The sequence below is a fragment of the Ranitomeya imitator genome, chromosome 8, assembly GCF_032444005.1.
Source record: "Ranitomeya imitator isolate aRanImi1 chromosome 8, aRanImi1.pri, whole genome shotgun sequence".
NCBI lineage: Eukaryota > Metazoa > Chordata > Amphibia > Anura > Dendrobatidae > Ranitomeya > Ranitomeya imitator.
The window spans coordinates 203,657,730-203,685,506 of NC_091289.1; the positions used below are offsets into that span (position 1 = coordinate 203,657,730).

The following is a 27,777-nucleotide window of genomic DNA, read 5'->3' on the forward strand; positions in this document are numbered from 1 at the left end:
TGTTCCCTCTCCTACTCACAGCCAATATTTGTGGGGGGCTGCCTATCCTTTGGGGTTCTGCTCTGAGGCAAGGTAGAATTCCTATTTCCATCTATAGGGGTATTTAGTCCTCCGGCTGTGACGAGGTGTCTAGGGTTTGTTAGGTACACCCCACGGCTACTTCTAGTTGCGGTGTTAAGATCAGAATTTGCGGTCAGTACAGTTACCACCTACTCCAGTGAAAGTTTTCATGCTGCTCCAAGGTCACCGGATCATAACAGGAACCTATCATACATACATATACTGCATAACATATTCTTGGTGCTGGGGTTCTGTAACAGGGCTCCCCTTTTCAGCGACACAATTGGCATACACAGTCTGATCCTTAACGGATCGGTTTGGGGATGACCAAAGTTTATGGGGTTGGTACAAGTTCCGTTTGTCGACTTAGTCCATCGGCATTACCGTTTTGTTTGCCGGGTCTGTAGTGGATGGTGAAGTCCAGAGGTTGTAGGGCTAAACTCCACTGCAGTAATCTGGCGTTGTCTCCGGAGACCCGATTAAGCCAGATTAGGGGATTATGGTCCATTAGGAGGGAAAACTGTTGTCCATACAAATATGGTTGTAACTTTTTGAGTGCCCATACTATTGCCAGGCACTCCTTCTCGATGGCCGCATAGCTTACTTCGCGGGGCAGTAGTTTCCGACTCAGGTAAGCTACCGGGTGTTCTTGGCCGTCCCGCCCGACTTGGCTTAGTACTGCCCCCAATCCAAACATAGAAGCGTCTGTGTGAACAAGGAAACGTTTAGTTGGATCGGGTGCGGCCAATACAGGGGTATTGGTGAGGGCGTCCTTTAGCTGGCGAAGGCTTCCTCACACTCTGGGGTCCAGGTTACCGGCGGGGTTGGTTTTTACGGGTCAGATCAGTGAGGGGCTTGGCCACGCTGCTGTAATTGGGAACAAATTTCCTGTAATACCCCGCTGTCCCTAGAAACGCCATGACCTGGGTTTTAGTGCGTGGGGTGGGCCATTTGGCTATGGCCTCAATCTTGGCTGGTTCTGGTCTCTGTTTCCCACTTCCCACCCAATGCCCTAAATACTGAACCTCTGCTTTGCCCACGTGACACTTGTTTGGGTTCAGGGTGATTCCGGCCTTGTGGATCCTGTCGAATACTGTCTCTAGGTGATTTAGATGCTCTTCCCATGTCGCGCTGTAGATGGCGATGTCATCCAGGTAGGCACACGCATAGTCCTGGAGACCATCCAGAAGCCGGTCAGCCAGCCTCTGGACGGTCGCCGGGTCAGTCTTCATCCCGAATGGCATAACTCGAAACTGGAATAAGCCAAACGGGGTGACAAATGCCGACTTGGGAATAGCATCAGGACTAAGGGGAATCTGCCAGTAGCCTTTGCATAGATCGATGGTGGTCAAATACTTTGCCCCTACCAGCCGGTCTAACAAGTCATCCACACGCGGCATGGGATACGCATCCGTCACTGTTTTCTCATTGAGCTTACGATAGTCTACACAAAACCATGTAGTCTCATCCTTCTTGGGCACTAACACTACGGGGGATACCCAGGGACTATCTGACTCTTCAATGACCCCTAAATGCAACATCTCTTGTATCTCTTGTCGCATCCCTTCTCGTACAGACTCAGGGACGCGGAAGGGGGGTTGTCGCAGGGGGGTCTGATCCTGGGTGTCAACCTTGTGTTGTGCCAGCTGAGTGTACCTGGGTTTCCCCGAAAACATCCTCTGTCGCTGCCTCAACAACTCCTCCTCCGCCTGCTGTCTCTCCCGGGGGCCTAGGTCTTCACCCAAGTGTACCTGGTCCAATGTTTTAGACTGAGTCCTTTCCCCTAAGACATCCGGCAAGGGAAGTCCGGCTAAATCCTCTGCTTCAGGTGCACAGATGGCCACTACCTCTTCAGGGCGCTCCCGATAGGGCTTCAGCATATTCACGTGGAACATGCGGATAACCCTGGGGTCGTCACAATCGGCGACATTATAGGTGGTGTCGGCTATTTTCCCCACTACCTAGTAGGGCCCCTGCCATGCAGCTTGGAACTTGTTCTGCCTAGTGGGCTCTAACACCAGGACCTTCTGCCCTATTTCCAAGGTGCGCTCTCTGGCCCTCCGATCGTACCATACGCGCTGGCGCTGCTGGGCCACCTGCATGTTCCCACGTACAGCCTGGGTCAGCTCCTGTAGGCGGTCCCGGAATTCCAGCACATAGGGTACAATAGGAACCCCTTCTATGATGCCCTCCCCTTCCCAGTGTTCTAGCACTAAGTCTAGGGGTCCCCTTACCCGTCTTTTGTATACCAGTTCGAATGGGGAGAACCCCATGGATTCTTGGGGCACCTCTTGATAGGCAAACAGGAGGTGAGGCAAGAATTTCTCCCAGTCCCTGTAGGTCCTGGTAAAAGTCCCAATGAGTTGTTTTAACGTCCCGTTAAAGCGTTCACACAACCCATTGGTTTGCGGGTGGTACGGTGTTGTGAATTCTGTGGTCAGGCTCCCTCCTGTGGTCATGAGTGGTACTTCGGCTGGTTCTGTCCATGAGCTTCCTTTGGTGGATGTGAGTGGGGCTGCGGCTTCTGAGTTTCCTTCCTCAGGTGACGAGGTTAAGTCGTTAGGTGCTGCTCTATTTAACTCCACCTAGTTCTTTGTTCCTGGCCTCCAGTCAATGTTCCAGTATTGGTGTTGCTCTCTCCTGGATCGTTCTTGTGGCCTGCCTGCCCTGCATAAGCTAAGTTCTGCTTGTGTTACTTTTGTTTGCTATTTTTTCTGTCCAGCTTGCTATATTGGTTTGTCTTGCTTGCTGGAAGCTCTGGGACGCAGAGGGAGCACCTCCGTACCGTTAGTCGGTGCGGAGGGTCTTTTTGCGCCCTCTGCGTGGTTTGTAGGTTTTTGTGTTGACCGCAAAGCTATCTTTCCTATCCTCGGTCTATTCAGTAAGTCGGGCCTCACTTTGCTAAAATCTATTTCATCTCTGTGTTTGTATTTTCATCTTTACTCACAGTCATTATATGTGGGGGGCTGCCTTTTCCTTTGGGGAATTTCTCTGAGGCAAGGTAGGCTTATTTTTCTATCTTCAGGGCTAGCTAGTTTCTCAGGCTGTGCCCGAGGCGCCTAGGTCTGGTCAGGAGCGCTCCACGGCTACCTCTAGTGTGGTGTGATAGGATTAGGGATTGCGGTCAGCAGAGTTCCCACATCTCAGAGCTCGTCCTATGTTATTAGTAACTATCAGGTCATTTTCAGTGCTCTTAACCACCAGGTCCATTGTGGCTCTAAACCACCAGTTCATAACAGTACGGGGCGCTTCTAATGGACTGTACGCCGCACAGCTTCCACAGTTGGTTGGTCACCTCTGCTGTAAACTGGGTACCCTGGTCCGAGATAATCTCCCGGGGAAATCCAACCCGTGAGAAAACCTGGAGCAGGGCGGCCGCCACCGTCTCTGCCAGTATGTTAGGTAACGCAACTGCCTCTGGATACCGTGTGGCATAATCTACCACTGTCAATATATACCTTTTCCCTGACGGACTGGGTTTGGCTAACGGCCCTATCAGATCGACCGCTACTCGGCTAAATGGTTCCTCCACAATGGGGAGGGGGCGTAATTTGGCCTTGCATCGATCTCCCCTCTTGCCAATGCGCTGGCAACTGTCACAGGTCTGGCAGTACTGACGAACATCATAGGTTACCCCCGGCCAAAGGAAGTTTTGTGTCAGACGATGCCTGGTGCAACTGACGCCGAAGTGTCCGGCCAAGGGTATGTCATGAGAGATTCGCAGTAACTCCTGCCTATACTTCTTGGGAACTACCAGCTGTCGTTTTATAGTGGGGCTCCTCCCTGTGTGGTGCTGCTCTGTGATCCGGTAGAGGAGTCCCTGCTTCCATATAAACTGTTCCCTTTCCAGTACCCCTCTCCCCTCCTGTGCCTTCCCACGATATCCCTCCAATGAAGGATCCTCAAGTAACTCCCTCTTAAATTCATCTGGGGTGGCCCAAGAAATGTGTCTGGCTATGGGAATACGTGTAGGGCTGGGATGTCTTACCTGGGCCTCCTCTGAGAGTGATTCCGCCTCCGCAGCTCGAGCTTGTCTCCGGGTGGTCACAGGATATGTCTCAGCCAGAGGGGCAACCGAGAAGGCAGACAACATGGGCCCCAAGTCATTTCCCAGCAAAACGTCTTCAGGCAAATCCTCCATCAAGCCGACCTCAACAAGGCCATCCCCAACTCCCCAGTTCAGGTGAATCCTGGCAGTGGGCAGTCGATGTATGGCTCCCCCTTCTACACGGACTGCCACTGTCCAGTCCGTCTTCTCTTGGTCCCGGACGAGATGAGGCTTCACAAGGGTCAAAGTTGCTCCGGAATCTCTTAGTCCCTGCATGCGTTTCCCATTAACCCACACGACCTGTCGATGCTGTTGTCGATTATCTGCCCGGGCTGCCTGCACGGGGTCTACTTCATGCAGCACTTGCTCCATGTCTTCCACCCATTGGTTAGTTGTAGCCCCCAATGCCGGGTCAGCTTCGCCTTGGTAGCAGTGTACAGCGGCCCGGCGGAAGGTAGCTGTTCCCGCCTTTGGCCACTGGGTATGCTGAGTCCGGTTGGGACATTGTCTTTGCAGGTGGCCCAGCTGACGGCAGATGTGGCATCGCGCCCCAGGGGAACTGTGGTAGGCCGGGTTTCTAGCTGATCCCCCTACAATCTTTGGTGGTTTGGAGCCCTCCAGGTCCATGGGTGGACCCCTAGTGACCATCTTTGATCCTGACAACTGAGGCCTCCTGGCGTCATGATGTTCATCGGCCAGACGAGCGGCTTCCTCAAGAGTCATTGGCCGCCTGTCCCGAAGCCATTCCTGTGTCTCGGGGGTTAGTCCATTAAAGAATCGTTCTAACAAGAAGAGCTGGAGGACGTCCTCCTTAGTGGTTGCTTGGCTCCCTTGTACCCACTGTAGCAGTGACCGCCGTAATTTACAGGCCCATTCAGCGTGGGTATCGGTTACTCGTTTTATAAGTCCGCGGAACTTTTGGCGGTATGCCTCTGGTGTCAGCGCATACCGGGCCAAGATCACTTCTTTGATCCGCTCATAGTCCATACAGTCCTCATCAGGTACCGTGCGATAGGCGTCCGCTGCCCGGCCTGTCAGCTTGCTGGCCATAATCTGAACCCGTTCCTCCGGCTTCACTTGATGAAGGGCACACTGCCGCTCAAAGTCCTGCAGAAAGCCATCAATGTCTTCCTCTGCCTCCCCCAGCTGTCGGAAGGCATTATACTGGATCTTTTTGTGGCTTACTGTTGAAGGTACCTGGGCGGAGGCCAGAGCTCCTCTTGCTCGCTGACTCTCCTCTCTCCGCTCTGCCATCTCCATCTTGGCCAGCTCCACTTTGGTCCGCTCTGCCATCTCCATCTTGGTTAGCTCTATCCTGGTCCGCTCGGCCATCTCTTCCTTCAGATCAGTACGCACATCAGCCATCACCTCTCGTATGATGTCTACTGCAGGGTTTGGGCCATAGAACGCCAGTCTGTTCTTTACCTCCCTCTGGAATTCAGTCTCCTGCACGTTCACATTGGGGGCGCTGCACTGTCATGGTCCATGATGGCTGCTATCAAATCCGCTTTTGTTTTGTTGCTGGTGATTAACCCTCGGGCTTCCACCAGATCTTTTAATGTAGTTCTCTTTAACTTCTGGTAGTTGTCTTCCATTCATTCCTTTCCTCCTGTAGAAGGGGTATCACATCCCGCTGTCTGCCACCAGTGTAACGGGGTCTACTGTGCTGTAGTACCTCTTTCAGCACCCCCCGTGTTTCAGGGGATCCACTCTGCTTTTGCTGGATTCTGAATGAAGGACGCTGGCTGGAATTCCTTGATTACGTGAGAGCATATAAAAGCTGACTGCTACTCCACGTATTTCCAGTCTAAAAGAACAACCTTTATTCACAGTACACAGAATATATAACACAGATACACAGGGCAGGCCAATAGAAAAAGTAGGCCAGACATACATTACAATAGCCGCAGAGGGCCGGAGCCTGCTGGTATTTACTGTGGGAATTACAAAGGTGGGGGGAGGTCAGGAGGAGAATATCTTGTCCCCTCTGCCCAGGGATGCAGCCTGTGGACTGCTACATTTCACATGGAACCTATTATACATATTCTTTGTGCTGAGGGTTCTGTAACACGTGACCAACCAACTGTGGAAGCTGTGCGGCGTAAAGTCCATTAGAAGCGCCCCGTACCACCCGCAAACCAATGGGTTGTGTGAACGCTTTAACGGGACGTTAAAACAACTAATTGGGACTTTACCAGGACCTACAGGGACTTGGAGAAATTCTTGCCTCACATCCTGTTTGCCTATCGGGAGGTGCCCCAAGAATCCACGGGGTTCTCCCCGTTCGAACTGGTATACGGGAGACGGGTAGGGGGACTTACTGCTAGAACATTGGGAAGGAGAGGGCCTCATAGAAGGGGTTCCTATTGTACCCTATGTGCTGGAATTCCGGGACCGCCTACAGGAGCTGATTCAGGCTGTACGTGAGAACATGCAGGTGGCCCAGCGGCGCCAGCGCGTATGGTACGATCGGAGGGCCAGAGAGCGGACCTTGGAAATAGGGCAGAAGGTCCTGGTGTTAGAGCCCACTAGGCAGAACAAGTTCCAAGCTGCTTGGCAGGGGCCCTACCAGGTAGTGGGGAAAATAGCAGACACCACCTATAATGTCGCCGATTGTGACGACCCCAGGGTTATCCGCATGTTCCACGTGAATATGCTGAAGCCCTATCGGGAGCGACCTGAAGAGGTAGTGGCCATCTGTGCACCTGAAGCAGAGGATTTAGCTGGACTTCCCTTGCCAGATGTCTTAGGGGAATGGACTCAGTCTAAAACATGGGACCAGGTACACTGGGGTGAAGACTTAGGTCCCCGGGAGAGACAGCAGGCGGAGGAGTTGTTGAGGCAGCGACAGAGGATGTTTTCGGGGAGACCAGGGTACACTCGCCTGGCACAACACAAGGTTGAGACCCAGGATCAGACCCCCCTGCGACAAAACCCCTTCCGCGTCCCTGAGTCTGTACGAGAAGGGATGCGACAAGAGATACAAGAGATGTTGCGTTTAGGGGTCATTGAAGAGTCAGTCCCTGGGCATCCCCCGTAGTGTTAGTGCCTAAGAAGGATGGGACTACACGGTTTTGTGTAGACTATCGTAAGCTCAATGAGAAAACAGTGACGGATGCGTATCCCATGCCGCGTGTGGATGACTTGTTAGACCGGCCGGCAGGGGCAAAGTATTTGACCACCATCGATCTATGCAAAGGCTACTGGCAGATTCCCCTTAGTCCTGACGCTATTCCCAAGTCGGCATTTGTCACCCCGTTTGGCTTATTCCAGTTTCGAGTTATGCCATTCGGGATGAAGACTGACCCGGCGACCTTCCAGAGGCTGGCTGACCGGCTTCTGGATGGTCTCCAGGACTATGCGTGTGCCTACCTGGATGACATCGCCATCTACAGCGCGAAATGGGAAGAGCATCTAAATCACCTAGAGACAGTATTGGACAGGATCCACAAGGCCGGAATCACCCTGAACCCAAACAAGTGTCACGTGGGCAAAGCAGAGGTTCAGTATTTAGGGCATTGGGTGGGAAGTGGGAAACAGAGACCAGAACCAGCCAAGATTGAGGCCATAGCTAAATGGCCCACCCCACGCACTAAAACCCAGGTCATGGCGTTTCTAGGGACAGCGGGGTATTACAGGAAATTCGTTCCCAATTACAGCAGCGTGGCCAAGCCCCTCACTGATCTGACCCGTAAGAACCAACCCCGCCAGGTAACCTGGACCCCAGAGTGTGAGGAAGCCTTCCGCCAGCTAAAGGACGCCCTCACCAATACCCCTGTACTGGCTGCACCCGATCCAACTAAACGTTTCCTTGTTCACACAGACGCTTCTATGTTTGGATTGGGGGCAGTACTGAGCCAAGTCGGGCTGGACGGCCAAGAACACCCGGTAGCTTACCTGAGTCGGAAACTACTGCCCCGTGAAGTGAGCTATGCGGCCATCGAGAAGGAGTACCTGGCAATAGTATGGGCACTCAAAAAGTTACAACCATATTTGTATGGATGACAGTTTTCCCTCCTAACGGACCATAATCCCCTAGTCTGGCTTAATCGGGTCTCCGGAGACAACGCCAGATTACTGCGGTGGAGTTTAGCCCTACAACCTCTGGACTTCACCATCCACTACAGACCCGGCAAACAAAACGGTAATGCCGATGGACTAAGTCGACAAACGGAACTTGTACCAACCCCATAAACTTCGGTCATCCCCAAACCGATCCGTTAAGGATCAGACTGTGTATGCCGATCGCGTCGCTGAAAAGGGGAGCCGTGTTACAGAACCCCAGCACCAAGAATATGTTATGCAGTATATGTATGTATAATAGTTTCCATGTGAAATGCATCAGCCCACAGGCTGCGCCCCTGGACAGAGGGGACACGATATTCCCCTTTTGTCCGGCCCCCCCACCACCTTTGTAATTTCCACATTAAATATCGGCAGGCTCCGGCCACCTGTGGCTATGGTAATGAATGTCTTGCCTGCCGCTTTTCTATTGGCCTGCCTTGTGTATCTGTGTGATATATTGTGTCCTGTGAATAAAGTGTTGTCAGACTGGAAATACGTGGAGAAGCAGTGATCTTTTATATGCGTCCATGTAACCAAGGAATTCCAGCCAGCGTCCTTCATTCAGACTCCAGCCAAAGCAGAGTGGACCTCCTGAAACACGGGGTGGTACTGAAAGAGGTACCCCAGATTGGTAGGCCCCGTTACACCCCCCCTCCAGTGTATTATAAGAGGAGCCCCCCATTATTAGAGGATCCCCCATCCAGTGTAGTATAAGAGGAGCCCCCCTCCAGTGTATTATTAGGAGCCCCCCCCTCCATTGTATTATTAGGAGCCCCCCCCCCCCTCCAGTGTATTATAAGAGGAGCTCCCCCTCCAGTGTCTTATAAAAGGAGCCCCCCTCCGGTGTATTATAAGAAGAGCCCTTCCCCTCCGGTGTATTATAAGCAGAGCCCCCCCCTCCGGTGTATTCTAATCAGAGCCCCCCCCCCTCCGGTTTATTATAAGCATAGCCCCCCCTCTGGTGTATCATAAGCAGAGCCCCCCCCCCGGTATATTATAAGCAGAGCCCCCCTCCAGTGTATTATAAGCAGAGCCCCCCCCCCCCCTGGTGTATCATAAGCAGAGCCCCCCCCCCCCCCTGGTGTATCATAAGCAGAGCTTTCCCCTCCAGTGTATCATAAGCGGAGCCCCCCCCTCCGGTGTATTATAAGAGGAGGCTCTCCCCCTGTCAGGAGGGGGGGCGCCTCTGCCATTGGGCCCTCTGCTAGTTGGGGCCACTCTGCACTCCGGCCCGGTGACAATGATCCCGGAGGTCGCAGTCACCACAGATGCGGCTGCTCAGCAATTTGTACCCATAGGATGGGATCACCAGCCCCCCGAAACACTGGCCTCAGCTACTTACACCCCAGGACAGGGGGCATCCGAGGACAGGAGAGTTACCCCCATCTTCAGGGTCTGGACGCTGCTGATCGCTGTAGGTTCCTCCCGGGACTGTGCAATAATAAACATGGAGGCTGCAGCCTAAGAGGATTCACACAGGCAGGTTCCCGGCTCCGAGAGTCGCCTGATCGTGGCTGCCGGGCACAGGAAGCGGCCAATTTATGCGCTGAGTTCTCAGTGTTTCCACATTTCTAGAGCAGTAATGCAAATGTCATGTTTACATGTTATAGCGCTAAAGAGTGCGGCTTTATTTGTTGGCTGCAGTAAGACGTGACCTGTAGACGCCACTGATCCTCTTTCCCTCTCCCCAGGACTGTGCAGTGACACATGTCACTTGCGGCCTCCGCTGATCCTCTTTACGTCCCCCCAGGACTGTGCAGTAGGACATGTGACCTGCGTCCTCTGCTGATCCTTTTTCCCTCCCCCCAGGACTGTGCAGTGACATGTGACCTGCGTCCTCCGCTGATCCTCTTTTCCTCCCCCCAGGAATGTGCAGTGACACGTGACCTGCGTCCGCCGCTGATCCTCTTTCCCTCCCCCCAGGAATGTGCAGTGACACGTGACCTGCGTCCTCCGCTGATCCTCTTTCCCTCCCCCCAGGACACTGCAGTGACACCTGACCTGCGTCCTCCGCTGATCCTCTTTTCCTCTCCCCAGCACTGTGCAGTGACACGTGACCTGCGTCCTCTTTCCCTCCCCCCAAGACTGTGCAGTGACACCTGACCTGCGTCCTCCTCTGATCCTCTTTCCCTCCCCCCAGGACTTTGCAGTGACACGTGACCTGTGTCCTCCGCTGATCCTCTTTCCCTCCCCCCAGGACACTGCAGTGACACCTGACCTGCGTCCTCCTCTGATCCTCTTTTCCTCTCCCCAGCACTGTGCAGTGACATGTGACCTGCGTCCTCCGCTGATCTTCTTTCCCTCCCCCAGGACTGTGCAGTAGGACACGTGACCTGCTTCCTCCGCTGATCCTCTTTCCCTCTCCCCAGCACTGTGCAGTGACACCTGACCTGCGTCCTCCGTTGATCCTCTTTCCCTCTCCCCAGGACTGTGCAGTGACACGTGACCTGCGTCCTCTTTCCCTCCCCCCAGGACTGTGCAGTGACACCTGACCTGTGTCCTCCGCTGATCCTCTTTCCCGCCCCCCAGGACTGTGCAGTGACAAGTGACCTGCGTCCTCCGCTGATCCTCTTTCCCTCCCCCAGGAATGTGCAGTGACACGTGATCTGCGTCCTCCGCTGATCCTCTTTCCCTCCCCCCAGGACTGTGCAGTGACACGTGACCTGCGTCCTCCGCTGATCCTCTTTTCCTCTCCCCAGCACTGTGCAGTGACACGTGATCTGCGTCCTCCTCTGATCCTCTTTCCCTCCCCCCAGGACTGTGCAGTGACACGTGACCTGCTTCCTCCGCTGATCCTCTTTTCCTCCCCCCAGGACTGTGCAGTGACACGTGACCTGCGTCCTCCGCTGATCCTCTTTCCCTCCCCCAGGAATGTGCAGTGACACGTGACCTGCGTCCTCCGCTGATCCTCTTTTCCTCTCCCCAGCACTGTGCAGTGACACGTGACCTGCGTCGTCCTCTGATCCTCTTTTCCTCTCCCCAGCACTGTGCAGTGACACGTGACCTGCGTCCTCCGCTGATCCTCTTTCCCTCCCCCCAGGACTGTGCAGTAGGACACGTGACCTGCTTCCTCCGCTGATCCTCTTTCCCTCTCCCCAGCACTGTGCAGTGACACGTGACCTGCGTCCTCCTTCCCTCCCCCCAGGACTGTGCAGTGACACGTGACCTGCGTCCTCTTTCCCTCCCCCCAGGACTGTGCAGTGACACGTGACCTGCGTCCTCCGCTGATCCTCTTTCCCTCCCCCCAGGACTGTGCAGTGACACGTGACCTGCTTCCTCCGCTGATCCTCTTTCCCTCCCCCCAGGACTGTGCAGTGACACCTGACCTGCGTCCTCCTCTGATCCTCTTTTCCTCCCCCCAGGAATGTGCAGTGACACGTGACCTGCTTCCTCCTCTGATCCTTTTTCCCTCCCCCCAGGACTGTGCAGTGACACGTGACCTGCTTCCTCCGCTGATCCTCTTTCCCTCCCCCCAGGACTGTGCAGTGACACGTGACCTGCGTCCTCCGCTGATCCTCTTTTCCTCTCCCCAGCACTGTGCAGTGACACGTGACCTGCGTCCTCCGCTGATCCTCTTTCCCTCCCCCCAGGACTGTGCAGTGACACGTGACCTGCTTCCTCCGCTGATCCTCTTTCCCTCCCCCCAGGACTGTGCAGTGACACCTGACCTGCGTCCTCCTCTGATCCTCTTTTCCTCCCCCCAGGAATGTGCAGTGACACGTGACCTGCTTCCTCCTCTGATCCTTTTTCCCTCCCCCCAGGACTGTGCAGTGACACGTGACCTGCTTTCTCCGCTGATCCTCTTTCCCTCCCCCCAGGACTGTGCAGTGACACGTGACCTGCGTCCTCCGCTGATCCTCTTTTCCTCTCCCCAGCACTGTGCAGTGACACGTGACCTGCGTCCTCCTCTGATCCTCTTTTCCTCTCCCCAGCACTGTGCAGTGACACGTGACCTGCGTCCTCCTCTGATCCTCTTTCCCTCCCCCCAGGACTGTGCAGTAGGACACGTGACCTGCTTCCTCCGCTGATCCTCTTTCCCTCTCCCCAGCACTGTGCAGTGACACGTGACCTGCGTCCTCTTTCCCTCCCCCCAGGACTGTGCAGTGACACGTGACCTGCTTCCTCCTCTGATCCCCTTTCCCTCTCCCCAGCACTGTGCATTGACACCTGACCTGCGTCCTCCGCTGATCCTCCTTCCCTCCCCCCAGGACTGTGCAGTGACACGTGACCTGCGTCCTCTTTCCCTCCCCCCAGGACTGTGCAGTGACACGTGACCTGCTTCCTCCGGTGATCCTCTTTCCCTCTCCCCAGCACTGTGCAGTGACACCTGACCTGCGTCCTCCGCTGATCCTTTTTCCCTCCCCCGAGGATTGTGCAGTGACACGTGACCTGCTTCCTCCGCTGATTCTCTTTCCCTCCCCCCAGGACTGTGCAGTGACACCTGACCTGCGTCCTCCTCTGATCCTCTTTTCCTCCCCCCAGGAATGTGCAGTGACACGTGACCTGCGTCCTCCGCTGATCCTCTTTCCCTCCCCCCAGGACTGTGCAGTGACACGTGACCTGCGTCCTCCGCTGATCCTCTTTTCCTCTCCCCAGCACTGTGCAGTGACACGTGACCTGCGTCCTCCTCTGATCCTCTTTTCCTCTCCCCAGCACTGTGCAGTGACACGTGACCTGCGTCCTCCTCTGATCCTCTTTCCCTCCCCCCAGGACTGTGCAGTGACACGTGACCTGCGTCCTCTTTCCCTCCCCCCAGGACTGTGCAGTGACACGTGACCTGCTTCCTCCTCTGATCCTCTTTCCCTCTCCCCAGCACTGTGCAGTGACACCTGACCTGCGTCCTCCGCTGATCCTCCTTCCCTCCCCCCAGGACTGTGCAGTGACACGTGACCTGCGTCCTCTTTCCCTCCCCCCAGGACTGTGCAGTGACACCTGACCTGTGTCCTCCGCTGATCCTCTTTCCCTCCCCCCAGGACTGTGCAGTGACACCTGACCTGCTTCCTCCGCTGATCCTCTTTCCCTCTCCCCAGCACTGTGCAGTGACACCTGACCTGCGTCCTCCGCTGATCCTTTCTTTCTCCCCCCAGGACTGTGCAGTGACACGTGACCTGCTTCCTCCGCTGATCCTCTTTCCCTCCACCAGGACTGTGCAGTGAGACCTGACCTGCGTCCTCCTCTGATCCTCTTTTCCTTCCCCCAGGAATGTGCAGTGACACGTGACCTGCGTCCTCCGCTGATCCTCTTTCCCTCCCCCCAGGACTGTGCAGTGACACGTGACCTGCGTCCTCCGCTGATCCTCTTTCCCTCCCCCCAGGACTGTGCAGTAGGACATGTGACCTGCGTCCTCCTCTGATCCTCTTTCCCTCTCCCCAGCACTGTGCAGTGACACGTGACCTGCGTCCTCTTTCGGTCTCCCCAGGACTGTGCAGTGACACGTGACCTGCGTCCTCCGCTGATCCTCTTTCCCTCCACCAGGACTGTGCAGTGAGACCTGACCTGCGTCCTCCTCTGATCCCCTTTCCCTCCCCCCAGGACTGTGCAGTGACACCTGACCTGTGTCCTCCGCTGATCCTCTTTCCCTCCCCCCAGGACTGTGCAGTGACACGTGACCTGCGTCCTCCGCTGATCCTCTTTCCCTCTCCCCAGCACTGTGCAGTGACACGTGACCTGCGTCCTCCGCTGATCCCCTTTCCCTCCCCCCAGGACTGTGCAGTGACACCTGACCTGCGTCGTCCTCTGATCCTCTTTCCCTCTCCCCAGCACTGTGCAGTGACACCTGACCTGCGTCCTCCGCTGATCCTCTTTCCCTCCCCCCAGGATTGTGCAGTGACACGTGACCTGCGTCCTCCGCTGATCCTCTTTTACTCCCCCCAGGAATGTGCAGTGACACGTGACCTGCGTCCGCCGCTGATCCTCTTTCCCTCCCCTTAGGATTGTGCAGTGACACGTGACCTGCGTCCTCCGCTGATCCTCTTTCCCTCCTCCCAGGACTGTGCAGTGACACGTGACCTGCGTCCTCCGCTGATCCTCTTTTCCTCTCCCCAGCACTGTGCAGTGACACCTGACCTGCGTCCTCCGCTGATCCTCTTTTACTCCCCCCAGGAATGTGCAGTGACACCTGACCTGCGTCCGCCGCTGATCCCCTTTCCCTCCCCCCAGGACTGTGCAGTGACACCTGACCTGCGTCCTCCTCTGATCCTCTTTCCCTCCCCCCAGGACTGTGCAGTGACACGTGACCTGCTTCCTCCGCTGATCCTCTTTCCCTCCCCCCAGGACTGTGCAGTGACACGTGACCTGCTTCCTCCTCTGATCCTCTTTCCCTCCCCCCAGGACTGTGCAGTGACACGTGACCTGCTTCCTCCGCTGATCCTCTTTTCCTTCCCCCAGGAATGTGCAGTGACACGTGACCTGCGTCCTCCGCTGATCCTCTTTCCCTCTCCCCAGCACTGTGCAGTGACACCTGACCTGCGTCCTCCGCTGATCCTCTTTCCCTCCCCCCAGGATTGTGCAGTGACACGTGACCTGCGTCCTCCGCTGATCCTCTTTTACTCCCCCCAGGAATGTGCAGTGACACGTGACCTGCGTCCGCCGCTGATCCTCTTTCCCTCCCCTTAGGATTGTGCAGTGACACGTGACCTGCGTCCTCCGCTGATCCTCTTTCCCTCCTCCCAGGACTGTGCAGTGACACGTGACCTGCGTCCTCCGCTGATCCTCTTTTCCTCTCCCCAGCACTGTGCAGTGACACCTGACCTGCGTCCTCCGCTGATCCTCTTTTACTCCCCCCAGGAATGTGCAGTGACACCTGACCTGCGTCCGCCGCTGATCCCCTTTCCCTCCCCCCAGGACTGTGCAGTGACACCTGACCTGCGTCCTCCTCTGATCCTCTTTCCCTCCCCCCAGGACTGTGCAGTGACACGTGACCTGCTTCCTCCGCTGATCCTCTTTCCCTCCCCCCAGGACTGTGCAGTGACACGTGACCTGCGTCCTCTTTCCCTCCTCCCAGGACTGTGCAGTGACACGTGACCTGCGTCCTCTTTCCCTCCCCCCAGCACTGTGCAGTGACACGTGACCTGCTTCCTCCTCTGATCCTCTTTCCCTCCCCCAGGACTGTGCAGTGACACGTGACCTGCGTCCTCTTTCCCTCCCCCCAGCACTGTGCAGTGACACCTGACCTGCGTCCTCCTCTGATCCTCTTTTCCTCCCCCCAGGAATGTGCAGTGACACGTGACCTGCTTCCTCCTCTGATCCTCTTTCCCTCCCCCAGGAATGTGCAGTGACACCTGACCTGTGTCCTCCGCTGATCCTCTTTCCCTCCCCCTAGGACTGTGCAGTGACAAGTGACCTGCGTCCTCCGCTGATCCTCTTTCCCTCCCCCAGGAATGTGCAGTGACACGTGACCTGCGTCCTCCGCTGATCCTCTTTTCCTCCCCCCAGGACTGTGCAGTAACACGTGACCTGCGTCCTCCGCTGATCCTCTTTTCCTCTCCCCAGCACTGTGCAGTGACACGTGACCTGCTTCCTCCGCTGATCTTCTTTTCCTCCCCCCAGGAATGTGCAGTGACACGTGACCTGCGTCCTCCGCTGATCCTCTTTCCCTCCCCCAAGGACTGTGCAGTGACACGTGACCTGCGTCCTCCGCTGATCCTCTTTTCCTCTCCCCAGCACTGTGCAGTGACACGTGACCTGCGTCCTCCTCTGATCCTCTTTTCCTCTCCCCAGCACTGTGCAGTGACATGTGACCTGCGTCCTCCGCTGATCCTCTTTCCCTCCCCCCAGGACTGTGCAGTGACACGTGACCTGCTTCCTCCGCTGATTCTCTTTCCCTCCCCCCAGGACTGTGCAGTGACACCTGACCTGCGTCCTCCTCTGATCCTCTTTTCCTCCCCCCAGGAATGTGCAGTGACACGTGACCTGCTTCCTCCTCTGATCCTTTTTCCCTCCCCCCAGGACTGTGCAGTGACACGTGACCTGCTTCCTCCGCTGATCCTCTTTCCCTCCCCCCAGGACTGTGCAGTGACACGTGACCTGCGTCCTCCGCTGATCCTCTTTTCCTCTCCCCAGCACTGTGCAGTGACACGTGACCTGCGTCCTCCGCTGATCCTCTTTCCCTCCCCCCAGGACTGTGCAGTGACACGTGACCTGCTTCCTCCGCTGATCCTCTTTCCCTCCCCCCAGGACTGTGCAGTGACACCTGACCTGCGTCCTCCTCTGATCCTCTTTTCCTCCCCCCAGGAATGTGCAGTGACACGTGACCTGCTTCCTCCTCTGATCCTTTTTCCCTCCCCCCAGGACTGTGCAGTGACACGTGACCTGCTTCCTCCGCTGATCCTCTTTCCCTCCCCCCAGGACTGTGCAGTGACACGTGACCTGCGTCCTCCGCTGATCCTCTTTTCCTCTCCCCAGCACTGTGCAGTGACACGTGACCTGCGTCCTCCTCTGATCCTCTTTCCCTCCCCCCAGGACTGTGCAGTGACACGTGACCTGCTTCCTCCTCTGATCCTCTTTCCCTCTCCCCAGCACTGTGCATTGACATGTGACCTGCTTCCTCCGCTGATCCTCCTTCCCTCCCCCCAGGACTGTGCAGTGACACGTGACCTGCGTCCTCTTTCCCTCCCCCCAGGACTGTGCAGTGACACATGACCTGCTTCCTCCGGTGATCCTCTTTCCCTCTCCCCAGCACTGTGCAGTGACACCTGACCTGCGTCCTCCGCTGATCCTTTTTCCCTCCCCCCAGGATTGTGCAGTGACACGTGACCTGCTTCCTCCGCTGATTCTCTTTCCCTCCCCCCAGGACTGTGCAGTGACACCTGACCTGCGTCCTCCTCTGATCCTCTTTTCCTCCCCCCAGGAATGTGCAGTGACACGTGACCTGCGTCCTCCGCTGATCCTCTTTCCCTCCCCCCAGGACTGTGCAGTGACACGTGACCTGCGTCCTCCGCTGATCCTCTTTCCCTCCCCCCAGGACTGTGCAGTGACACGTGACCTGCGTCCTCCGCTGATCCTCTTTTCCTCTCCCCAGCACTGTGCAGTGACACGTGACCTGCGTCCTCCTCTGATCCTCTTTTCCTCTCCCCAGCACTGTGCAGTGACACGTGACCTGCGTCCTCCTCTGATCCTCTTTCCCTCCCCCCAGGACTGTGCAGTAGGACACGTGACCTGCTTCCTCCGCTGATCCTCTTTCCCTCTCCCCAGCACTGTGCAGTGACACGTGACCTGCGTCCTCTTTCCCTCCCCCCAGGACTGTGCAGTGACACGTGACCTGCGTCCTCTTTCCCTCCCCCCAGGACTGTGCAGTGACACGTGACCTGCTTCCCCCTCTGATCCTCTTTCCCTCTCCCCAGCACTGTGCAGTGACACCTGACCTGCGTCCTCCGCTGATCCTCCTTCCCTCCCCCCAGGACTGTGCAGTGACACGTGACCTGCGTCCTCTTTCCCTCCCCCCAGGACTGTGCAGTGACACCTGACCTGTGTCCTCCGCTGATCCTCTTTCCCTCCCCCCAGGACTGTGCAGTGACACGTGACCTGCTTCCTCCTCTGATCCTCTTTCCCTCTCCCCAGCACTGTGCATTGACATGTGACCTGCTTCCTCCGCTGATCCTCCTTCCCTCCCCCCAGGACTGTGCAGTGACACGTGACCTGCGTCCTCTTTCCCTCCCCCCAGGACTGTGCAGTGACACATGACCTGCTTCCTCCGGTGATCCTCTTTCCCTCTCCCCAGCACTGTGCAGTGACACCTGACCTGCGTCCTCCGCTGATCCTTTTTCCCTCCCCCCAGGATTGTGCAGTGACACGTGACCTGCTTCCTCCGCTGATTCTCTTTCCCTCCCCCCAGGACTGTGCAGTGACACCTGACCTGCGTCCTCCTCTGATCCTCTTTTCCTCCCCCCAGGAATGTGCAGTGACACGTGACCTGCGTCCTCCGCTGATCCTCTTTCCCTCCCCCCAGGACTGTGCAGTGACACGTGACCTGCGTCCTCCGCTGATCCTCTTTCCCTCCCCCCAGGACTGTGCAGTGACACGTGACCTGCGTCCTCCGCTGATCCTCTTTTCCTCTCCCCAGCACTGTGCAGTGACACGTGACCTGCGTCCTCCTCTGATCCTCTTTTCCTCTCCCCAGCACTGTGCAGTGACACGTGACCTGCGTCCTCCTCTGATCCTCTTTCCCTCCCCCCAGGACTGTGCAGTAGGACACGTGACCTGCTTCCTCCGCTGATCCTCTTTCCCTCTCCCCAGCACTGTGCAGTGACACGTGACCTGCGTCCTCTTTCCCTCCCCCCAGGACTGTGCAGTGACACGTGACCTGCGTCCTCTTTCCCTCCCCCCAGGACTGTGCAGTGACACGTGACCTGCTTCCCCCTCTGATCCTCTTTCCCTCTCCCCAGCACTGTGCAGTGACACCTGACCTGCGTCCTCCGCTGATCCTCCTTCCCTCCCCCCAGGACTGTGCAGTGACACGTGACCTGCGTCCTCTTTCCCTCCCCCCAGGACTGTGCAGTGACACCTGACCTGTGTCCTCCGCTGATCCTCTTTCCCTCCCCCCAGGACTGTGCAGTGACAAGTGACCTGCTTCCTCCGCTGATCCTCTTTCCCTCTCCCCAGCACTGTGCAGTGACACCTGACCTGCGTCCTCCGCTGATCCTTTCTTTCTCCCCCCAGGACTGTGCAGTGACACGTGACCTGCTTCCTCCGCTGATCCTCTTTCCCTCCACCAGGACTGTGCAGTGAGACCTGACCTGCGTCCTCCTCTGATCCTCTTTTCCTTCCCCCAGGAATGTGCAGTGACACGTGACCTGCGTCCTCCGCTGATCCTCTTTCCCTCCCCCCAGGACTGTGCAGTGACACGTGACCTGCGTACTCCGCTGATCCTCTTTCCCTCCCCCCAGGACTGTGCGGTGACACGTGACCTGCGTCCTCTGCTGATCCTCTTTCCCTCCCCCCAGGACTGTGCAGTAGGACATGTGACCTGCGTCCTCCTCTGATCCTCTTTCCCTCTCCCCAGCACTGTGCAGTGACACGTGACCTGCGTCCTCTTTCGCTCTCCCCAGGACTGTGCAGTGACACGTGACCTGCGTCCTCCGCTGATCCTCTTTCCGTCCCCCCAGGACTGTGCAGTGACACGTGACCTGTGTCCTCCGCTGATCCTCTTTCCCTCCCCCCAGGACTGTGCAGTGACACGTGACCTGCGTCCTCCGCTGATCCTCTTTCCCTCTCCCCAGCACTGTGCAGTGACACGTGACCTGCGTCCTCCGCTGATCCCCTTTCCCTCTCCCCAGCACTGTGCAGTGACACCTGACCTGCGTCCTCCGCTGATCCTCTTTCCCTCCCCCCAGGATTGTGCAGTGACACGTGACCTGCGTCCTCCGCTGATCCTCTTTTACTCCCCCCAGGAATGTGCAGTGACACGTGACCTGCGTCTGCCGCTGATCCTCTTTCCCTCCCCTTAGGATTGTGCAGTGACACGTGACCTGCGTCCTCCGCTGATCCTCTTTCCCTCCTCCCAGGACTGTGCAGTGACACGTGACCTGCGTCCTCCGCTGATCCTCTTTTCCTCTCCCCAGCACTGTGCAGTGACACCTGACCTGCGTCCTCCGCTGATCCTCTTTCCCTCCCCCCAGGACTGTGCAGTGACACGTGACCTGCGTCTGCCGCTGATCCCCTTTCCCTCCCCCCAGGACTGTGCAGTAGGACATGTGACCTGGGTCCTCTTTCCCTCCCCCCAGGACTGTGCAGTGACACCTGACCTGCGTCCTCCTCTGATCCTCTTTCCCTCCCCCCAGGACTGTGCAGTGACACGTGACCTGCTTCCTCCTCTGATCCTCTTTCCCTCCCCCCAGGACTGTGCAGTGACACGTGACCTGCTTCCTCCGCTGATCCTCTTTCCCTCCCCCCAGGACTGTGCAGTGACACGTGACCTGCGTCCTCTTTCCCTCCTCCCAGGACTGTGCAGTGACACGTGACCTGCGTCCTCTTTCCCTCCCCCCAGCACTGTGCAGTGACACGTGACCTGCTTCCTCCTCTGATCCTCTTTCCCTCCCCCCAGCACTGTGCAGTGACACGTGACCTGCGTCCTCTTTCCCTCCCCCCAGGACTGTGCAGTGACACGTGACCTGCGTCCTCTTTCCCTCCTCCCAGGACTGTGCAGTGACACGTGACCTGCGTCCTCTTTCCCTCCCCCCAGCACTGTGCAGTGACACGTGACCTGCTTCCTCCTCTGATCCTCTTTCCCTCCAACCAGGACTGTGCAGTGACACGTGACCTGCGTCCTCTTTCCCTCCCCCCAGCACTGTGCAGTGACACCTGACCTGCGTCCTCCTCTGATCCTCTTTTCCTCCCCCCAGGAATGTGCAGTGACACGTGACCTGCTTCCTCCTCTGATCCTCTTTCCCTCCCCCAGGAATGTGCAGTGACACCTGACCTGTGTCCTCCGCTGATCCTCTTTCCCTCCCCCCAGGACTGTGCAGTGACAAGTGACCTGCGTCCTCCGCTGATCCTCTTTCCCTCCCCCAGGAATGTGCAGTGACACGTGACCTGCGTCCTCCGCTGATCCTCTTTCCCTCCCCCCAGGACTGTGCAGTGACACGTGACCTGCGTCCTCCGCTGATCCTCTTTTCCTCTCCCCAGCACTGTGCAGTGACACGTGACCTGCTTCCTCCGCTGATCTTCTTTTCCTCCCCCCAGGAATGTGCAGTGACACGTGACCTGCGTCCTCCGCTGATCCTCTTTCCCTCCCCCAAGGACTGTGCAGTGACACGTGACCTGCGTCCTCCGCTGATCCTCTTTTCCTCTCCCCAGCACTGTGCAGTGACACGTGACCTGCGTCCTCCTCTGATCCTCTTTTCCTCTCCCCAGCACTGTGCAGTGACATGTGACCTGCGTCCTCCGCTGATCCTCTTTCCCTCCCCCCAGGACTGTGCAGTAGGACACGTGACCTGCTTCCTCCGCTGATCCTCTTTCCCTCTCCCCAGCACTGTGCAGTGATACGTGACCTGCGTCCTCTTTCCCTCCCCCCAGGACTGTGCAGTGACACGTGACCTGCGTCCTCTTTTCCTCCCCCCAGGACTGTGCAGTGACACGTGACCTGCTTCCTCCTCTGATCCTCTTTCCCTCTCCCCAGCACTGTGCAGTGACACCTGACCTGCGTCCTCCGCTGATACTCCTTCCCTCCCCCCAGGACTGTGCAGTGACACGTGACCTGCGTCCTCTTTCCCTCCCCCCAGGACTGTGCAGTGACACCTGACCTGTGTCCTCCGCTGATTCTCTTTCCCTCCCCCCAGGACTGTGCAGTGACAAGTGACCTGCTTCCTCCGCTGATCCTCTTTCCCTCTCCCCAGCACTGTGCAGTGACACCTGACCTGCGTCCTCCGCTGATCCTTTTTCCATCCCCCCAGGACTGTGCAGTGACACGTGACCTGCTTCCTCCGCTGATCCTCTTTCCCTCCCCCCAGGACTGTGCAGTGACACCTGACCTGCGTCCTCCTCTGATCCTCTTTTCCTCCCCCCAGGAATGTGCAGTGACACGTGACCTGCGTCCTCCGCTGATCCTCTTTCCCTCCCCCCAGGACTGTGCAGTGACACGTGACCTGCGTACTCCGCTGATCCTCTTTCCCTCCCCCCAGGACTGTGCAGTAGGACATGTGACCTGCTTCCTCCGCTGATCCTCTTTCCCTCTCCCCAGCACTGTGCAGTGACACGTGACCTGCGTCCTCTTTCCCTCCCCCCAGGACTGTGCAGTGACACGTGACCTGCGTCCTCCGCTGATCCTCTTTCCGTCCCCTCAGGACTGTGCAGTGACACGTGACCTGCGTCCTCCGCTGATCCTCTTTCCCTCTCCCCAGCACTGTGCAGTGACACCTGACCTGTGTCCTCCTCTCATCCCCTTTCCCTCCCCCCAGGACTGTGCAGTGACACCTGACCTGTGTCCTCCGCTGATCCTCTTTCCCTCCTCCCAGGACTGTGCAGTGACACCTGACCTGCGTCCTCCTCTGATCCTCTTTCCCTCTCCCCAGCACTGTGCAGTGACACGTGACCTGCGTCCTCCGCTGATCCTCTTTCCCTCCTCCCAGGACTGTGCAGTGACACCTGACCTGCGTCCTCCTCTGATCCTCTTTCCCTCCCCTTAGGATTGTGCAGTGACACGTGACCTGCGTCCTCCGCTGATCCTCTTTCCCTCCTCCCAGGACTGTGCAGTGACACGTGACCTGCGTCCTCCTCTGATCCTCTTTCCCTCCCCTTAGGACTGCAGTGACACTACCTGCGTCCTCCTCTGATCCTCTTTCCTACCACCCAGGACTGTGCAGTGACACCTGACCTGTGTCCTCCGCTCATCCTCTTTCCCTCCTCCCAGGACTGTGCAGTGACACGTGACCTGCGTCCTCCTCTGATGCTCTTTCCCTCCCCTTAGGACTGCAGTGACACCTGACCTGCGTCCTCCTCTGATCCTCTTTCCCTCCCCCCAGCACTGTGCAGTGACACCTGACCTGTGTCCTCCGCTGATCCTCTTTCCCTCCCCCCAGGACTGTGCAGTGACAAGTGACCTGCTTCCTCCGCTGATCCTCTTTCCCTCTCCCCAGCACTGTGCAGTGACACGTGACCTGCTTCCTCCGCTAATCCTCTTTCCCTCCCCCCAGGACTGTGCAGTGACACCTGACCTGCGTCCTCCTCTGATCCTCTTTTCCTCCCCCCAGGAATGTGCAGTGACACGTGACCTGCGTCCTCCGCTGATCCTCTTTCCCTCCCCCCAGGACTGTGCAGTGACACGTGACCTGCGTCCTCCGCTGATCCTCTTTCTCTCCCCCCAGGACTGTGCGGTGACACGTGACCTGCGTCCTCTGCTGATCCTCTTTCCCTCCCCCCAGGACTGTGCAGTGACAAGTGACCTGCGTCCTCCTCTGATCCTCTTTCCCTCCCCCCAGGAATGTGCAGTGACACGTGACCTGCTTCCTGCGCTGTTCCTCTTTCCCTCCCCCCAGGACTGTGCAGTGACACGTGACCTGCTTCCTCCGCTAATCCTCTTTCCCTCCCCCCAGGACTGTGCAGTGACACCTGACCTGCGTCCTCCTCTGATCCTCTTTTCCTCCCCCCAGGAATGTGCAGTGACACGTGACCTGCGTCCTCCGCTGATCCTCTTTCCCTCCCCCCAGGACTGTGCAGTGACACGTGACCTGCGTCCTCCGCTGATCCTCTTTCTCTCCCCCCAGGACTGTGCGGTGACACGTGACCTGCGTCCTCTGCTGATCCTCTTTCCCTCCCCCCAGGACTGTGCAGTAGGACATGTGACCTGCGTCCTCCTCTGATCCTCTTTTCCTCTCCCCCAGGACTGTGCAGTAGGACACGTGACCTGCTTCCTCCGCTGATCCTCTTTCCCTCTCCCCAGCACTGTGCAGTGACATGTGACCTGCGTCCTCTTTCCCTCCCCCCAGGACTGTGCAGTGACACGTGACTTGTGTCCTCCGCTGATCCTCTTTCCGTCCCCCCAGGACTGTGCAGTGACACGTGACCTGCGTCCTCTGCTGATCCTCTTTCCCTCTCCCCTCCGCTGATCCTCTTTCCCTCTCCCCAGTACTGTGCAGTGACACCTGACCTGTGTCCTCCTCTGATCCCCTTTCCCTCCCCCCAGGACTGTGCAGTGACACCTGACCTGTGTCCTCCGCTGATCCTCTTTCCCTCCTCCCAGGACTGTGCAGTGACACCTGACCTGCGTCCTCCTCTGATCCTCTTTCCCTCTCCCCAGCACTGTGCAGTGACACTTGACCTGCGTCCTCCGCTGATCCTCTTTCCCTTCTCCCAGGACTGTGCAGTGACACCTGACCTGCGTCCTCCTCTGATCCTCTTTCCCTCCCCTTAGGACTGTGCAGTGACACGTGACCTGCGTCCTCCGCTGATCCTCTTTCCCTCCTCCCAGGACTGTGCAGTGACACGTGACTTGCGTCCTCCTCTGATCCTCTTTCCCTCCCCTTAGGACTGTGCAGCGACACGTGACCTGCGTCCTCCACTGATCCTCTTTCCCACCCCCCAGGACTGTGCAGTGACACCTGACCTGCGTCCTCCTCTGATCCTCTTTCCCTCCCCCCAGGACTGTGCATTGACACCTGACCTGCGTCCTCCTCTGATCCTCTTTCCCTCCCCCCAGGACTGTGCAGTGACACCTGACCTCCGTCCTCCGCTGATCCTCTTTCCCTCCCCCCAGGACTGTGCAGTGACACGTTACCTGCGTCCTCCTCTGATCCTCTTTCCCTCCCCTTAGGACTGTGCAGTGACACGTTTCCTCCGTCCTCCGCTGATCCTCTTTTCCACCCCCCAGGACTGTGCAGTGACACCTGACCTGCGTCCTCCTCTGATCCTCTTTCCCTCCCCCCAGGACTGTGCAGTGACACGTGACCTGCGTCCTCCGCTGATCCTCTTTCCCTCCCCCAGGAATGTGCAGTGACACGTGACCTGCGTCTTCCGCTGATCCTCTTTCTCTCCCCCCAGGACTGTGCAGTGACACGTGACCTGTGTCCTCCTCTGATCCTCTTTCCCTCCCCCCAGGACTGTGCAGTGACACCTGACCTGCGTCCTCCGCTGATCCTCTTTCCCTCGCCCCAGGACTGTGCAGTGACACGTGACCTGCGTCCTCCGCTGATCGTCTTTCCATACCCCCAGGACTGTGCAGTGACACGTGACCTGTGTCCTCCGCTGATCCTCTTTCCCTCCCCCCAGGACTGTGCAGTGACACGTGACCTGCGTCCTCCGCTGATCCTCTTTCCCTCCCCCCAGGACTGTGCAGTAGACCACGGGACGTGTGGACGCCGCTGATTCTCTCTTTTTCCTACAGGCCGGCCTGCGAGCCATTGATGTACAGATTCTGCAGCAGTTGCTCCTACTGAACGAGGGGATCGAGGCGATGAAGTGGATCCTGGAGGAGAAGGGGGTGCTGACCAGTCGCTGCAGCAGTCTGACCAGTAGTCAGTACAGTCTGGCCGGTAGTCGGGAGACGTCGCGGCGCAGCAGCTGGAACAGCCTCCAGGATCCGGCAGAGCGGCTGGATAGCATCTCTATTGGCAGCTACCTGGACACGCTGGCTGATGACATGGATGAGTATAGCCTGAGCACCAGTGAGCCCATTATGTTGTCCACCCCACAGCACCCTCTGCTGACCACTGACAATTACATGACCAACGGCCCCTCATCCCAGCCAGGACCGGAGGAGAAGCCCACTCTCAGGACTGGGCACAGCAGGAGGGCTTACGATGCCCACTGGCGCTGGGTGCAGTCTCAGGACGATGTCACATTTTTATAGCGCGGTTTAGGGCGGAGCCTTATTGTTCTCTGGGCTCCGCCTCCTGCAGGTAGGGAAAAGACCGTATTGGAGAACGGCCATGGCATGCCTGTGTGCAGACAGAAGACAGTGAGGAACAGACTTTCCAAAATAGCTGCTGCAGCGGTTACATCTGATGGTGAAGGACAGACGGAATAATGTGTGACTGCACGGCGCTGATTGTAGAGATGTACAGCACTGATGGTGGAGCAGGATCTTGACGCTTGACCTCCTTCACCATGGGAACTATAAGGACAACATGGCTGCAGCGTCAACCGAGCGCTCTTTCCTCCTTGGAGATAAATGATGTACAGCACCTGGAAATGTTTCTGGCAGAGCCATCGCACAGGATGGGGGCGATTACGTGTACGCTTCACATACAGCAGATAGGGGGCGATCACCTGTACGTGTCACAGTACAGGGTGGGCGATCACCTGTACGTGTCACAGCAGAGGGTGGGCGATCACCTGTACGTGTCACAGCAGAGGGTGGGCGATCACCTGTACGTGTCACATACAGCAGAGGGTGGGCGATCACCTGTACGCTTCACATACAGCAGAGGGTGGGCGATCACCTGTACGTGTCACATACAGCAGAGGGTGGGCGATCAACTGTACGTGTCACATACAGCAGAGGGTGGGCGATCACCTGTACGCTTCACATACAGCAGAGGGTGGGCGATCAACTGTACATGTCACATACAGCAGAGGGTGTGCGATCAACTGTACGTGTCATATACATCAGATGGGGCGATCACCTGTACGTGTAACATACAGCAGAGGGTGGGCGATTACCTGTGTGTTTCACATACAGCAGAAGGTGGGTGATTACCTGTACATGTCACATACATCAGATGGGGCGATAACCTGTACATGTAACATACAGCAGATGGTGGCCACGGGCACTGTCCTCTACAATGGGGGGGGGGGAAAGGTTTTACAGCCAAATAACCCATCCCCCCAAGGGCTTAGAGTATTTGGGTGTCCCCCATCATACCCCCCAAGGATCACCTGTACGTGTCACATACAGCAGAGGGTGGATGATCGCCTGTACAATCACATACAACAGAGGGTGGGCGATCACCTGTACGTGTCACAGCAGAGGGTGGATGATCGCCTGTACGTGTCACATACAGCAGAGGGTGGGCGATCACCTGTATTTATCACATACAGCAGAGGGTGGGCGACCACCTGTACGTGTCACATACAGCAGAGGGTGGGCGACCACCTGTACGTGTCACATACAGCAGAGGGTGGGCGACCACCTGTACGTGTCACATACAGCAGAGGGTGGTCGACCACCTGTACGTGTCACATACAGCAGAGGGTGGGCGACCACCTGTATGTGTCACATACAGCAGATGGTGGCTGCTGAACCGCGGGCACTGTCCTCTACAATGGGGGGCTTTTTGACATGGGACACCCAAATACTCCAGGTCCCGGGAAAGGTTACACAGCCAAATAACCCATCCCCTCAAGGATATGGAGTATGTGGGTGTCCCCCATCATACCCCCCAATACCTAGAGTAGAGAGTAGGACAGGGGACACCCAAACATTATAACTGCCCCAGGGATCTGGACATACCCAAATATTCCAGGTTCCCGAGGCAACAGGAGGCACCCAAGTATTCCAGGTTCGGAGGGGAGACACCAAAATATTCCAGATCCCTGGGTGTGTGGGGGGGAGGGGGTGTGAGACAAGAAAAACCCAAATATTCCATGACCCTTTATAAAAGAACAATAGTAGAAATGTATAGATTTTGAGAGGTCTTCTGTGCAGAGGGGCGCTCTGTACAGTCGGGGGTCTACTCATTTCCTGCACAATTTTCTGTCCTTTGTGTGAAAAGTGAATAAAAAAAATAAACTAAAATGAAAGAAATCGAACGAGAAAAATGAGGAGTCACTGATGAGACTCGTCCCCTAGAATCACCGACGAGACTCGCCCCCCCCCCCCCCCAGAATCACCGATGCGGCTCGCCACCCAGAATCACCGACGAGACTCGCCCCCCAGGATCACCCCCCAGAATCACCGACGAGACTCGTCCCCCCCAGAATCACCGACGAGAAATGCCGATGAGAATTCAGTCAAGGGGTTCAAGAACTCAGTTCAAGAGAGGCCTGGATGTTTTCCTGGAGCAGAACAATATTGTATCATACAATTATTAGGTTCTGTAGAAGGACGTAGATCTGGGGATTTATTATGATGGAATATAGGCTGAACTGGATGGACAAATGTCTTTTTTCGGCCTTACTAACTATGTTACTATGTAATCACCGACTAGACTCGCCCCCCCAAAATCACCGACGAG

At 57.0% G+C, this 27,777-nt stretch overlaps 1 protein-coding gene across 1 annotated transcript in view; it reads left to right on the forward strand.

The window, feature by feature from the left end:
- Window positions 1–27,347, forward strand: part of LURAP1 (leucine rich adaptor protein 1) — a 40,493-nt gene extending 13,146 nt beyond the window's left edge. Inside the window, exon 2 of the mRNA XM_069735877.1 lies at window positions 24,987–27,347. Within this exon, the coding sequence (XP_069591978.1) occupies window positions 24,987–25,451 (465 nt within the window). The 3' untranslated portion in view covers window positions 25,452–27,347. The remainder of the gene's footprint in view (window positions 1–24,986) is intronic.
- Window positions 27,348–27,777: the final 430 nt, after the last annotated feature.